At 36.1% G+C, this 15,232-nt stretch overlaps 1 protein-coding gene across 11 annotated transcripts in view; it reads left to right on the top strand.

Annotated features, from left to right (window-relative positions):
- The window catches only part of SMCHD1 (structural maintenance of chromosomes flexible hinge domain containing 1), a 152,830-nt gene that overhangs the window by 96,768 nt on the left and 40,830 nt on the right, over positions 1-15,232 (top strand). For all 11 annotated transcript variants that reach the window (XR_004970095.1, XR_004970094.1, XR_004970096.1 and 8 more), the window contains 7 exons: positions 595-762; positions 1,789-1,914; positions 4,528-4,607; positions 5,102-5,259; positions 7,923-8,038; positions 9,605-9,669; positions 14,328-14,415. Coding sequence is in view for 8 of the 11 variants with exons in the window: in XM_036323403.1 (XP_036179296.1) it covers positions 595-762; positions 1,789-1,914; positions 4,528-4,607; positions 5,102-5,259; positions 7,923-8,038; positions 9,605-9,669; positions 14,328-14,415 (801 nt within the window). In the remaining 3 variants the exon portion in view is untranslated. The remainder of the gene's footprint in view (positions 1-594; positions 763-1,788; positions 1,915-4,527; positions 4,608-5,101; positions 5,260-7,922; positions 8,039-9,604; positions 9,670-14,327; positions 14,416-15,232) is intronic.

The following is a 15,232-nucleotide window of genomic DNA, read 5'->3' as shown; positions in this document are numbered from 1 at the left end:
GGGAAGACCCCTCTGAATAAGATATCCTATATGCAAAAACAAACAAAAGAAAAGCCATGTAGATATCTGGTAAAGAATGTTACAAACAGAGGGAAAGAGCAAGTGCAAAGGGTATTAGGCAAGCACCTGCTTGGCTATGTGGGAACAGAAAGGAGACCATGTCAGTGTAAATAAGATAGGATTTAGACCAGCGGTTCTCAACCTGTGGGTTGCAACCCCTTTGGCGATCGAATGACCCTTTCACAGGGGTCGCCTAAGACCATCCTGCATATCAGATATTTACATTACGATTCATAACAGTAGCAACATTACAGTTATGAAGTAGCAACGAAAATAATTTTATGGTTGGGTCACAACATGAGGAACTGCATTTAAAGGGCCAGAAGGTTGAGAACCACTGATTTAGACAAAGTAAGATAAAAATACATAGCCAGACTTTTAGATCTCTCCTTTACAAAAAAAGAAATTCAGTTTCTCCTCTGAAGGAAATGAAATTCATGGTATGCCAATGTTGACATGTGTGCAAGTTATTTGCGATTGTTTTACCCAGAAGCACATCTTCCTATCTTCTCAATGTACTTTTTTCCTCACTAGGAAAATACACAGAGTATAAGTGTAAGAGGCATCAAATTTATTCCAGGTCCTCCTGGAAATAAGGATCTTTGTTTTACTTGGCGTGAGTTTTCTGACTTTATTCGAGTACAGCTAATTTCTGGACCACCAGCTAAACTTCTCCTTATAGACTGGCCAGAATTAAAGGAGGTAAGTAACTTCCTGCCTTGATTGAAAGAACTTAATATCACATGGCTTATTTCTTTCAGCTTGTCAGTGGATCAAAACAGATATATTTTGTTGTTAAAGGAACAACAGATAACAATAGGAACGGTTAAAGGACAGCAAAAGGACAAAATAATACGATTCTTTATACTTTATTTAATACATTACTGTGTCCTTGTTTGTTAAAAAACAGTATAATAATTCAAATCCTAAATATGTTATATTTTCAAACATCCAAAAAAGTGAAAATAGTATAATGAAACTCTTACTGGTTTTTACCAATTTTGTTTCATTCTCTCTCACTGACTTAAAAAAATGTTTTTATTGGAGTTTTAAAACATATTTCAGATATCAAGTCATTATATCCATAAAAACTTAAGTATGTCTTCCTGTGCAAGTAGTTAAATCTTAAAATCTAATTCTGCAAATGCCTATCAAATCTGTTACTTTTGTTGAGCTTTTACTAAATTTTTAGAATTGTAATATTGAAATGTTTAGATTCTGGCATTTACTTATGGTATAGCAAGGCACCTTTTGGTATGATAGCTTACATTTTTTTCTAAAGGAAAATGAACTCATATGACTATGGTAGTAGATAAAATTTACTTCTAAAGAAGCAGATCATTTAAGAAGAGTTTACATGCCTGTGCCCTAGTTTGAGATTATCCTTTTTTTTTTTTAAATCCTGAGAATTTTTTCCATTGATTTTTTTAGAGAGAGTGGAGGGGAGGGAGGAGGCAGAGAGAGAGAGAGAGAAAAACATCAGTGTGCGAGAGACACATTGATTGGTTGCCTCCTGCATGTGCCCTGACCTTTTATTGAATTATTAATCATTTCTATGAGGATCATTAGTAATATAATTGACTTTTAAAATTTTATTTTAATTGATGAAAGAAACCATTTGTGAGTAGAACAGAGATAGACTTTATGATGATTTTATAAGTATACAAATAGTAATGATATTGTTTGACACATATTTAGTGCTTCTTAAAATATTTATATGTGTATCAGTTTGTTCCAGTAATTAATGGAAAAGAATTACAGCATCCTCTCATTGTTCAACTTTGTGATCAGTGGGATAATCCAGCACCTGTACCACTGGTTAAAATAAATATCATAAAAGCTAACAATTTAAAGGTAAGTTTTAAATGTCCTTAAATAATTTTCACTTAAAATTTTCGATTTCATTCTTATAATAATGTCTTTAGGTGTCACATTTCTTTTTTTTAAATGTAGTCCTACATAACATAATGTCTATACTTAAAGATTTTTATCAATTTAAAGATTTTTCATAATTATTTTATGGAAATAAAGTTTATATCTTACAAGCACTGTAAGAAGTTAGCAGCGTTCTTCAGTTATGACTGTTTGAGTATTTATTGTGTAACTAGAGGCCCGGTGCATGAAAATTCATGCTCTGGAGGGGGGAGTCCCTCAGACCGGCCTGCCCCCTCTCACAGTCCAGGAGCCCTCAGGGGCAGGAGGCGCCCGGCGATAAGAGGAAGGCGACACCCACATCACACCTCTGCTGCTGCCACTGCCAGCAGCGCAAGCCTTGGCTGGCCCTGGTTTCCTGAGCCTTGGGCAGCCACTATCCAAGGCTTGCCTGTGCCTCGGGCCCACCCTGAGCGGCTGGGCAGCCGACACCCGAGGCTTGCCTGTGCCTTGGGCCGGCCCTGGGGGGCTGAGGGTGGGTCTGGCCACACCGTGCCTGCCACCCCCCACCCCCAGCGGGGCTGAAAGGACTGGGGGACTCCAGCAGGGCTGAGGGGATGGGCGCCGCCATCTTGTGGCTATGGGCCCTGCCATCTTTGTGACGGTGTGATGGTCAATTTGCATATTCCCTCTGTATTAGGTTACTAATATTTGGATTTTGGATTAGGATGAATAGATAACACTGACAAGGTGTGACTGGAGGGCAGATATAATGACCCGCAGTATGAGTTAAGGAACAGGTATTGGGGAAACTTACAAGCTGAGGATAAGCAAAAAAAGTCATGATAGGTACCTACTAGGGCCTAGGCATAGCTGCTAAAACTACCCTGGGTTGTTCTAGGGTATGGGGCAGTCATGTACATGGCCTTGTAATATTTGGGGGCAAACATAGTGCTGGATATTAGGAAGTCAAATATTAAGTATTCTTACCTAAATATTGGGATAACCAACTGCTTAGAATCTACTAGGGACTTTGAATGCTTGGTGCAAAGTTGGAGGCCTTTCTATGAGGGGAAAAGCTAGAAGTTGCCAGTCTCTTACAAAGTTGTGTTTTGACACAATCCCTCCTATTGGTTGAAGGGAATTAATTTGCTCCAGCAAGGTTGTTACCAGGCAACACAGAGAGAGTTCCTGAGGTAATATTCAGCCAGACTTGAATTTTATAATTTTAGTGAATGAAAACAGTTGATAATATGTAAATACACAGTTCCTGGAAATTAATCTATCAGTTCAATAAGAACCCCAATAGGGATTTACCAGGACCTAAAAAGTTGATCTTAAAAGACATACAGGACTTGTTTTCAATCCTCACATATAAGAGAGCCATGGCTGGTGATTGAGTTAGTTGGAGAGTCATCCCCTATGCAAAAAGCATATTATTGGGTGAGGATTAAAAAGAAAAAGACATACAGGATTTTAAAGTGCCGAGAATGGCTTGTGATCCACATGGACTTGTTTTCATACTAAAGTAATCAGGGTTAAAATAATCTGTCAAAAAGATGATATTGCTGCTATGCAATCAGAAATAGACTTGCTTCTCTGGCTTAGCAATAAGGATTTAGGGCCTATTTTGAGGAAAATGGGTTGAGAGATAAGGGATCAAAGGGTAAATGTGACAGGTAAAAGTATAGGACTTTATTCTATCATTTCACTTATCATTTTTGCCTCTCCAACTGTTGCTTTTATTTTTTTCTTCATCTACTATACTAGTAGTTATCCTATCTTTAGGCTCCATTAAGCAGAAATAAGTATTAGGTTTTAGGAGTATGATTTTCGCTATCACACTTTACAAATTCACTTTTGTTCTTAATGTTTGTTTCTAAGAGGGTTAAACAGTGATTATTTTCTATCCCAAATAAGAATATGACTCTAGTTACTAGATAAAAATGCTGACAGACTTTTCTAATCAATTATTAGGAAATGTGGCAACTGATTCTTAATCACCTGAAACTAGAAGCTTGGTTATCACTATGAAGGTAGTATTGCAACAAAAATTTAGAAGCACATTTGATAGACATAAAGATAACGATGAGCCTTGACTGGTGTAGCTTAGTTGGTTGGAGCATTGTCCTATACACCAAAGGTGGTGCGTTCAATTCCCGGTTAGGGCTCATACCCAGGTTTTGGGTTCCATCTCCATTCAGGGCAAGTATGGGAGGCAGCCTATTGATGTTTCTTATATCAGTGTCTCTCTCTCCCTCCTTCTCTCTTTCCCTTCTTTCCTCCCTCTGAAATCAATGAAAAAAGGATATCCTTGGGTGAGGGAGAAAAAAAGATAAAAGATGAAGTAAAAGTGGACATAGTATTATGATGCCTTGAATTATGTGTGTGTGTGTGTGTGTGTGTGTGTGTGTATTTATGTTTATTTCTCCCATGCCATTCCCCAGAACCCCAGTTTTGTAATATACAGTATTTGTGAAATTAGAAAGTTGTAGGTTTTAGAAGTGTATGCAACTATAACTTTTAAATTAGTAATAGAGAAATTGAATTTCATCTCTAGAATTTTCTAATTATTTTATTTTGTTTTATTTTTAGCTCACGCCTTCAAACCAACAGTATAAAACAGATGAAAGGGGCAGGGCTAATTTGGGATTGTTCAGTGTTTATGCCCCTAGGTAAGAACTGAGAGTTTAATGGTTATTAGTATTATACAGACTGTTTTTTCTTATTATTTGCTGAAGTTAAGAGTAATAAACTGTCCTGGCCGGTGTATCTCAATGGTTAGAGTGTCAGCCCAACCACTGCAGGGCCACAGGTTCAATTCCTTGTCAATGGCATATACCTGAGTTGCAGGTTTGATCCCTGGCCTCTGTTGGGGCACCTGGGGGAGGCAGCCAATCAATGTGTCTCTCTCACATCGATATTTCTCTCTCCTTCTCTTCTTCCCTCCTTCCCTCAACTCTCTTCCAAACTCTAAAATCAATAGAAAAAATATCCTCTGGCAAGGAATTAAAAAGAAAAGAGTAATAAACTAGCCTTCTCTTTAGTGTTAGGTGATAGAATGAGCAAGAGTAGTTACCTAAATGAGTTAAACTATGTATAAATTCTCAGAATTTTTAGATTATAACTAATGTAATTTGAATCCTTTCCCCCATTTTTTCCTTTTTAGAGGAAAACATACTATGCAGGTGAAAGCCATCCATAACAGGAATACCATAGAAGGACCTATAATTAAGTTAATGATTCTTCCAGACCCTGAAAAACCCATTCGTCTCAATGTTAAATATGACAAAGATACTTTATTTTTAGCAGGGGGTACTTTCACTGGTGAGTAATTCACAGTTTTAAAATAAATTTGTAATGATAATTTGCCTTTCAAATTAGTGGAATAAAGTACAGTAGGTCCTCGGGTTATGTCAGAGACCCGCGATTTTCACCATAAGTAGGAACCCACCTACATAAGCACCTACGTCACTCACATGGAGCACATAAACAGCAGTAATGAAATGAAACAGTAAAAAAAAAAAAAATTTAAAAGATAACAATTCCTGACCTTGTAGTAAATAAATAATAAAAAACATAAAACACGTATGTCCATACGTCGAAATGACGGAACTTTTTTTTATATAAAAAATAAATGGGAGATGGCGATGTAACCACGAAACAATGTACATCGAGTCCGACGTAACCCGAGGACTGCCTGTATTTATTCTAGGTACTTAGCATGATAAAGAAAGCAAGTATGTAATAGCCTTTTAAATGACACAGAAAATACATTTGACTTAGCTATATGTCTTTTGTCACCTCTGTATCCTGCATTATTTTAATGGTACATAACAAACTGAAAGTTCATACATAAACTGATAGCCTCAGGTAATTCAGTTTGCAAAAGAAATATAAACAGCTAAATGGCAAGAACTGTCAGGGCTCTACTAAATGTATTGCAGTATTAACAAAATAAAACCAGATTGTTTAACTTAATTTGGAAGGAAATACATCACATCAGAATTTATGATTAAAGATACTTCAGAACAACAAACATTACTAAATACCTCCTGTGTCTAGGCACTATACTTGGCTCTTAGTTCCAATAATGAATATGACAGTTTTCAATGAGTTTAGTCTAATGTAGGAGACAGTCAAGTAAGCAAATAATTTCATTGTAATCTAGCAGGTACCAAATCAATAGGAAATAGTATTTGCTTCATACAGGTAATTTTCTTGAAGACTTGTTTTCTTGAAGGGATGAGTTCCTGTACATAAATATAATTATTAAAAATTGTTAATTTTTTAATGTAAATTTTTTGGTCTGCTTCTTGTAACTACTTACGTTACATATATACATTGTCTTTATACTCAAGTGTTTTAAATGTTTGGGGAGATAAGACCTATTTTCTGTGATTAAAAAAGGAACATATGTCAAATGGCTGGTACAGATGATAAACATAAGGGGAATATTATGTGTAATAATTTAGCTGATGTATGCTATTAAAAATCATAAAAGAAAGTAAACATTGTATTCTTGGAATACACAAAGCATATGATTTTATGACCAGCTGCCCAAATTTCTAGGTTGCTGAATATCCACAGTCTAACCTTTTTGGTCTTGCATGATAGAACTTACACCACGGCAGACTATGAAAATAAGACAAGGGACTATTAATAACAAAGATGTATGTGTAGATTTCTGGGAAAGACTTAGCACCAGAGTTGTCTGTCATGATTAAGTTTTATAGACAAACTAGAGGCCCGGTGCACGAAATTCGTGCACTGGGTGGTGGTGGAGGGGGAGGTTGTCCCTCAACCCAGCCTGCACCCTCTCCAATCTGGGACCCCTTGGGGGATGTCCGACTGCCGGTTTAGGCCTGATCCCACAGGGCCTAAACCGGCAGTCGGACATCCCTCTCACAATCCAGGACTGCTTGCTCCCAACCGCTCGCCTGCCTGCCTGATTGCCCCTAACTGCTTCTGCCTGCCAGCCTGATCACCCCCTTACACTCCCCTGCCAGCCTGATTGACGCCTAACTGCTCCCCTGCCGGCCTGATTGCCCCCAACTGCCCTCCCCTGCCGGCCCACTAGTCCCTAACTACCCTCCCCTGCTGGCCTGCTTGTCCCTAACTGCCCTCCCCTGCTGGCCTGATTGCCCACAACTGCCCTCCCCTGCCAGCCATCTTTGAGGGCGTGGCAGTCAATTATCATATTCCCTCATTGGCTGTGGGCACCATCATCTTTGAGGGCATGGCAATTAGCATATTCCCTCTTTATTGGCTGTGGGCGCTGCCATCTTTGCGGGTGGGGAAGTCAATTAGCATATTCCCTCCTTATTGGCTGTGGGCACCTCCATCTTTTCGACAGTGTGAGGGTCAATTACCATATTCCCTCTTTATTAGATAGGATTGTTAGAGAATGCTGATTAAAGAATAGTGTTATTTTCTTCATCAGAATTTTATTAACAATTTGTATGCTTTGACATATAGGCATACCTTATTTTATTGAGTCTCTGCGATACTGCTTTTTTACAAATTGAAGGTTTTGGCAACCTTGTGTTGAGCAAGTCTGTAGCCACCATTTTTCCAACAGGCTAATTAAAAGTATGTACGTTGTTTTTTTAGACGTAATGCTATTGCATATTCAAACTACAGTATAGTGCAAACATAACTTATATTCATTGGGAAAGCAAAAAACATGTATGGTAACTTGCTTCATTATAGAGGTCTAGAACCAAACCTACAATATCTTGAGGTATGCCTGTACAGTAAGTCTTCACTTAACATCGTTGATAGGTTCTGTGACTTTAAGTGAAACGACATATAACAAAACCAATTTTACTATAGGCTAATTTATATAAACCAGAGTTAAGTTCCTGTGACATCATTATAATAAACAACGTTTAAACCAAACAATGTTATTTGAGGACCTGCTATGCAATTAGCCAAATTCATTAGTTGAACTAGAAAGAAAACAAATTTTTTAATGTTCCTCATGACAGATTTTATGATTACTGTTATTTCTGAAGATGATAGCATCATTAAAAATATTAATCCAGCACGTATTACCATGAAAATGTGGAAGCACTCTAACAATGGGAACCGACCACCAGCAAATGTGAGTCATGGAAAGCATTTTAGAAGTTATAAATAGTTCTTACATTTATCTTAAAATTAAATGTAATTTAAGTAAAAATGCAATATGTATATACTGGGAAGCTAGAAATTAACCCACTCCATCACTTCGGATTTAAAAATATATCAGAATATTTCAAAATTGTGTTGATGCTACTGAAAAAGGACAGCCTGTATTGTGATAGTTCTAAAACTTTCAGATACTTTACACAATAAAATTATCTTGTCTAAAGGACCGTGGCACAAAGTAAAAAGCATAATATCACTAAGATAGTATAGAAAATGAAATAGTAGAGAAATATGATTGATAGACTTACTTGTTAGAGAAGGGGGATAGAGTGGTAAGAACAGTTTGAGGATTTAAAGCAACATAGTCCAATGAAAATATGTCACATGATATTTCCTATTTCTAGTAGCAACATTAAAGTGTAAAAAGAAATAGTAAGATTAAGGTTAATGTAGTTTTAACCTACTATATCGAAAATTATCTTACCAAGTCTTTGAATTTGGTTTGTATTTTATGCTTACACCACATCTCAATTTGCACCACCATATTTCAAGTGCTCAGTAAACAGATGTGGCTGTTGGCTACCATACCTTATACTATATCAGAAGGTCCCTGTTGGGGTCCAGCCTCAGCAGGTCCAGGGATTCCCAAAGGTGTGGATGGAGTCGGGGAAGAATGAAGCACATGGAGGCAGCGTTCAGTTGATCAGCATAGCCAGTGGGGTCTCTAGCCAGGTTCAGTCTTTATTGTCCTGTTACATCTGTATTTATACCAGTTGATTTTAATCCTATCCATTCTATTCCAAAGGTTAGGGCGTTTGTTATCTCCATTCCAAAGTCACTACTCTATTGTTCTGTTAAACTACAAGGAAGTAACTGAAGGAGATTATCCTAAGTGATTGTTCGTAAAGTGATTAATTACCTGCCTGGCACTTAGTTAAGGGGTTTTATTCCCTTCCTTAGTCCTGTTAATCCCTAACTCGAGGGGAAAATCCCCACCTGGGGAAACAACCTTTCTCGGAGAGGTGACCTTGGTTAAAACACATAACGCTAAGAAGGGGAGCAAACATATTAAGAATAGTATGCCATATACTCCAGGTTCCTTGAAACATATGCTGTGCAGATGTTTCTTCCCTGCAGAGACTGTGTCAAGCAGCAAGGATGGACCGGCTTCTGGCAGGTCCCAATTTAACAATGCCTTTCATGGTTTATGATTCATTTTAATTATCTGTTTAGGAAATTAACTTCCTTAATTGACAGCATCATTCCCATCAAGCAGCTATTACCTTAAACTGTATCACCAACAAAGAGATCTATGTGCCCTTTAATAATGTCTTTCCATTGTGGCTAATCTCATATTGTGTCTTAAATACATTGTAAAGATATATACATATAGGTATGTGCCTGTGTATTTATAAATTCAGATGTGATTTGCATTCACATTTAGTAAAGGTGATATACTAGTAACTTTTCATCGTAAGTATACTATGTTAAATGTTTGTGATTTCTCTCTCCCCTGTCCTCTTCTCTCTTCTCTTTCTAGGCAGAAACATTTAGTTGTAATAAAATAAAAGGTAATGACAAGGAAGATGGCTGCTTCTACTTCAGGTATTTTTCAAGTCATTTCATATTTTTATGCATACTTTGTTACATAGTTAATCAGCCTTTGCCTGCCCAACTAGAGAAAAAAAATTTGTGATTGAATAAAAATTAATACTCTCTTATTTTTTGCCAATAAGTTTTTTGAGAATATGTGTTTTAACTGTTTGTAAGCTTTGTAAAATGGCTTGTTGAAAGATTGTTGTGATATTTGTATGTATATATGTTTTCAGAATTATCAAAGCCATCAGAAGAAGAATCACACTATATTGTCAGACTACTTTATAATATCTTACTCTATAGGAGATTTCTATAATCTTAAAGTTACGATCTTAAAAGTTAAAAAAAAGGCTGGACTAGTTTTTTACTGTTAAAGTACATATTATTTTGAGGTGTTGCTTCTGCATTCTGGACCTCTATTTTGAAATCTGAAAAATAATTCTGAGTAGGCTATGTCTAAGGTTTTGTTTATCTATTTTTAATGATAAATGGGTTTTTTTAGATTTTTTAAAAAAGGATAGTGGCACAAAGTAAAAAGCATTATATCACTAAAAGATAGTATAGAAAATGAGATAATTATCTTGTTTCTTTAAATGTATTAGTCCTTAAGTCATGTAGAAACCAAAAAATGCAGTTACAAACCATTGTTAAAATAATGCTAACATTTATAATTGTTTCTGTATTTACCTTTATTGAGATCTTGATTTCCCCATGGAGCTTCATGTTACTGTCTGCTGGGATACACTTAATTTTATCATAATGTATTATCACTTTTAGGTATTTGTGGATTTGTTTTGCTAATATTTTGTTTGGGATTTTTCTATTTACATTAATGCATTTTCTTTCATACATATTCTTTTTCAAGTTTGATGTCTAGGTCATGTATGCCTCACAAAAATAACTGGAAGAAGTGGTCCCTAATTCTTGATTTATTCTGTGGGAAGGTCTTGTTGAATAGTGTCATACTAGTATTTATGTATATATATGAATAATTTTAGGAACAATCACAAATCTTTTTATATTGTGTTTTTATTACTTATTTGATCAAGATATTTTCTAATTTTCATTGTGATTTCATCTTCTATCCAAGTTTATTCAGAAATATAGTGTTTAATTTTTAAATGTGGAATTTTCTTATTTTTTTTGTTTTGTTACTGATTTCTAGTTTAATTCCACTTTGGTCAGAGAACCGACCCCATATAATTTCAATTCTTTGAAATTGATTGACAGTTGTTTTTGTAATATGTGTCACTTTTGTAAATATTCCATGTGTGCTACAAAATAATGTATACTGCATTTGAAGCACAATGGTTTTTATATTAATTAGTTCAAAATTTGCTATAATTTTTTTGTCTGTGTTTTCTAGCAGTAAGTATGAGTGTGGGTTCCTCTGTTTTCCCTCTCAGTTCTATTCTATCATTGATTGCTTATATATTTTAAGGCTATCTTATTTACATAGAGACTTAGATTATATATTCCTGGCATATTGAATCAGCTATTACAAAGTATTTGTCTTTTCACTCTAGTAATGTTTTTGTCTTGAGATCTACTTTGGTAATAGTACAGCAACTTTCTTTATGATTGACATGCAAAGCCATCTTAGGAATCGTGATAGTGTTTGCATAAAATATCTTTTTTTCATTACTTTTGTATCTCTATTTTAAGAGTCTGACAGTATGGTTGTTTTTTAAAATAATGTCTTTAAACTGAAAAGTTTAGAGATTACATGTAATTATCAAAACACATGCTTTTGAATCTGTGATCTTACTGTTTATTATTGATCCTACTATTTTTTTTTTCTTTTTTAGGTGTTTTTGTTATTTTCTACTCCTTATTAAGTTGGTAGTTATACATTCTTAGTATTCTCTAAGTTTTTTTGGGTTTTTTGTTTTAGATTACAACATGCATATTTGACATACCAATGGGTAATGACAATTTCCATTTTATAACTTCTTAGACAATGCATGAATCTTTTTTGTTTGTTTTAAGAGAAAGAGGAAGGGAGAGAGAAAAACATTGATGTGAGAGAGAAACATCAATCGGTTGCCTCCTGCAAGCATCGAAACCAGGGATCAAACCACAACCATGGTATGTGCCCTGCCACCTTTTGGTGTATGGGACAGTGCTCCAACCAACTGAGCTACACTGGCCAGGGCGACAGTGCATGAAACTTAGAAGCTTAAACTCCATTTTCCCTCTCCCATTTACATACATGCTTTTGTTGTTGTGTATGTTAAACCTATCAAGGCATTATTTTATATAGTCAGTGGTCAATTCTATTGACTAATTTATTTATCCTTTCTGTTAACCTTCAACTCGGCTTCCATCTGAGATCATTTTCTATCTGGGGAACTTCCTTTACTATTTGCTTCTAGTGTACTTTTGTTGGGATGAGTTATCTCATTTTTGCCTAAAAAATATTTTTTCCACTCTCATATTTGAAGGATATTTTTCCTGTATATGGTATTTTAGGTTGGCAGTTTCATTCTTGCCATCATTCACTACCCCATTATTTCTATTGAGAAGTTACCTGACAGTCTTATTGTTGTTATCTTAAAAAGTAATCATTTCCTCCTGTTCTTTGGTTTTGAGTTTTGTTTTCAGAAGTTTTACTGTAACAATGCCTGTGTGTAGATTTCTTTTTATTTGTCCTGCTTAGTTTTCATGGGCTTTCATTTTGTGGTCTTGGTTCAATTTTGAAAAATTGTAAACTATTATTTCATCATATATGCATCTGCCTCCCTTTTCCTCTTCTTCTGGCAATTCTTAATTACATTCACATTAGTCTTTCTCCGGGTATTCTCTGTTTCTTACCCTCTTTGCCATTCTTTTGTTTCTCTTCATTCTCAATATTTTATTCTGAACTACCTTCAGTTAACTAATCTCTATTCAGTGGTATCTAATTTTCTATTTAATCCATCTTTGAATTATCAGTTTCTGTTTGGTATTTTCATGTTTAGTTCTCTATTGGGATTCTCAATCTTTTGTATGTGTTTTTGACCCTGAGTAGTAACCAAAGCCTGTCTGGAGTGTCTCTGGATTTCTTTTATTTGTTTCTGTTGGTTCCCATTCTAGTTTTTTGGCCTATTCATGTATCTGGTTGTTTCTTTTCTGTGGTTTGTGTTTTGTTTTTATAATACATTTTATTTATGAATATTTATAGAAATAATTTGAAGTCTCAGATGGTATCTTTCTCCAGGTAGGGTTTACATTTGCTTCTGTTCATTGTTTGGGCCACTAGCAGTCTATTACCATTTCAGTACAGTTTCAGAGGTTGAGATGATTCAAAGCTGAGTTGCTTTTCCATTGGGAGCTTATCTGCTTTAGGTCCACCTGTTTCTTAGGTCCACTGCTCCCAAGAGTAAAGCAGCCTTAAATATGAAACTCACCGCTTAGGATTTCCATGCTATTTTTTCATCCTGTTGAGTTATTTTTCACGTTTTACTTGTTATCTCTCAAACATTTTAAAGCAAATGTCTTTAAATATAGTTATCTTCATCAGGAAGGGTAGATCTGCCATTTGAAAGCAGTATTCTGTTTTATTCTTACTGTAACTTTATTAGGTATTTCTCTCTTAAGTCATCTTAGAGAAAGATTAAATAATTTTCTCCAAGGTTACATATATGTTATAGTGCTGGGATTTCAATTCATATACATATTCAAAGTCTTTGTATTCTTTGCTACATTATGCCAGTATTTTTAGATTATAAATGGCATGCAAACATTATTGTAGAGATCATAACCCATATTGTACATTCCAGGCAAAGTATACCATAGAATGTCACTTATATTTTCATTGTAATTAAGTGTGATCAAAACAGGCTAGGAAGTGTACCTCGTAGTAGACACTAAATTCTTTATTGATAATTAAATCACAGTAAATGCCTTGTAAAGTTAAGTATCCTATATAATAAAAGCCTAATATACAAATTGACTGAATGGCGGAATGACCGGTCAGCGGGGTGGGGGGGGGGCTCAGGGCTGGAGTGGGCGGCACCAGGTCAGCCAAGGCAGATGCCAGCGGACAGAGGGAGGGGACGGTGATCTGGGGGGGAGGAGTAGGGCGGTGGCAGCGGAGCGATGGGGGGTGGGGCCCACCACTACCCGGCTGGTGCCATCCCCTGATCGGCCTGCGGGTTGCCTCCCGCAGAGGGAGGCCAGACTGCAGCTTAGGCCCGCTCCCCACATCGGCCATCCCCTCTGGTCTGCAAGAGGGTACAGGTCGGGCTGAGGGATTCTCCCTCCCCCCCCCCCAGTTTAAAATATAAAATATAAAAGCAACATACACAGATCAGCAGGATAGCCTGTAATTTTGAAATATAAAACTTAGAGTTAGAAATTTATTATGTAGAATTGAAGCAAAATTCTCTTCACATATAATTCAGCACTTTTTATGTTAATTATTTTATGGACTTTATATTCCTATTTTTTCAACTTTGCCACACTCAGAGCCTGGTTTCTAGATGTTTTATGGAAAGAATGTCCAGGGAAAGAGGGATCTGGAATTAAAGCTAATATTGCAGGAAATATTTGCTGATGTAGACTAATGTAGAAGTAATTCTCTTTTTATGCATTTTCTTTTTGAGGAAGGAACAGAAATGTTGATGTTGTGAATTCCCCATTATTTAAAAGTTGTGAATAATTTTATCTCTTTCTTTCTAATTTAGGGATAAAGCAATTCCTCATAAAGTGGGAACATATTGTATCCAGTTTGGTTTTATGATGGATAAAGCACTTATTCTTAACAGTGAACAGGTTTGCTTACTCTCTTTTTATACCGTAGTTAGCTTTACATTTTCTTGCTTAATTTAAGAAAGAAATGTTTTGTTTTAAAGTGAATTAATTATTGGATGCAAAATATAAATAATGCCATTTTCAGGAATATTAGAATAGAATGCATTTAAATGATATTAATTAATAGGATCTGCTGCTGAAGTTACTTTTTCCATCTCTTTATATATCAAAGACTCAGTTAATAATCATTTTAGTGTATATCATGGTAAGGTTGCTGCTATCGATCATATGTGAAAATTTTTCAATTAATAACTTTTCACATGCTAGAATCTATATATATAAAAACCTAAGTGACCATTCGACCTATCTACCGTTTGATCATTGGACCGGTAGCTGTGACGTGCACTGACCACCAGGGGGCAGATGCTCAATGCACAGTCATGGAAACATGGAACAGACAAATGAATCTCAAAGGGAAAGTGGGGGAGGTAGGAAGAGATTAACCAAAGATCTTATATGCATACTGGTGGGATCCCTCAGCCTGGCCTGTGGGCATTGGGCTGAAACTGGCCTGGTGCACGGATTTGTGCACTGGTGGGGCACCTCCACCTGGCCTGCAGGGATCAGGCCAAAACCGGCAGTTTGGCATCCACTGAGGGGTCCCAAATTGCAAGAGAGCACAGGCCAGGCCAACAGACCGCACCGGTGCACAAATCTGTGCACTGGGCCTCTAGTTATAGATAATGAGGTTTAAGGTAGTTTTAACATATGTCATCTTCATTCAATAAATGGTAGTGTATCAAATTTTTAAAAACGACCTGTATTTTTACATGTCTAT

The sequence above is a fragment of the Myotis myotis genome, unplaced genomic scaffold (genome assembly GCF_014108235.1).
Source record: "Myotis myotis isolate mMyoMyo1 unplaced genomic scaffold, mMyoMyo1.p scaffold_m19_p_9, whole genome shotgun sequence".
In the NCBI taxonomy this organism is placed as follows: Eukaryota; Metazoa; Chordata; class Mammalia; order Chiroptera; family Vespertilionidae; genus Myotis; species Myotis myotis.
This window is presented reverse-complemented; position numbering and strand designations above follow the sequence as displayed.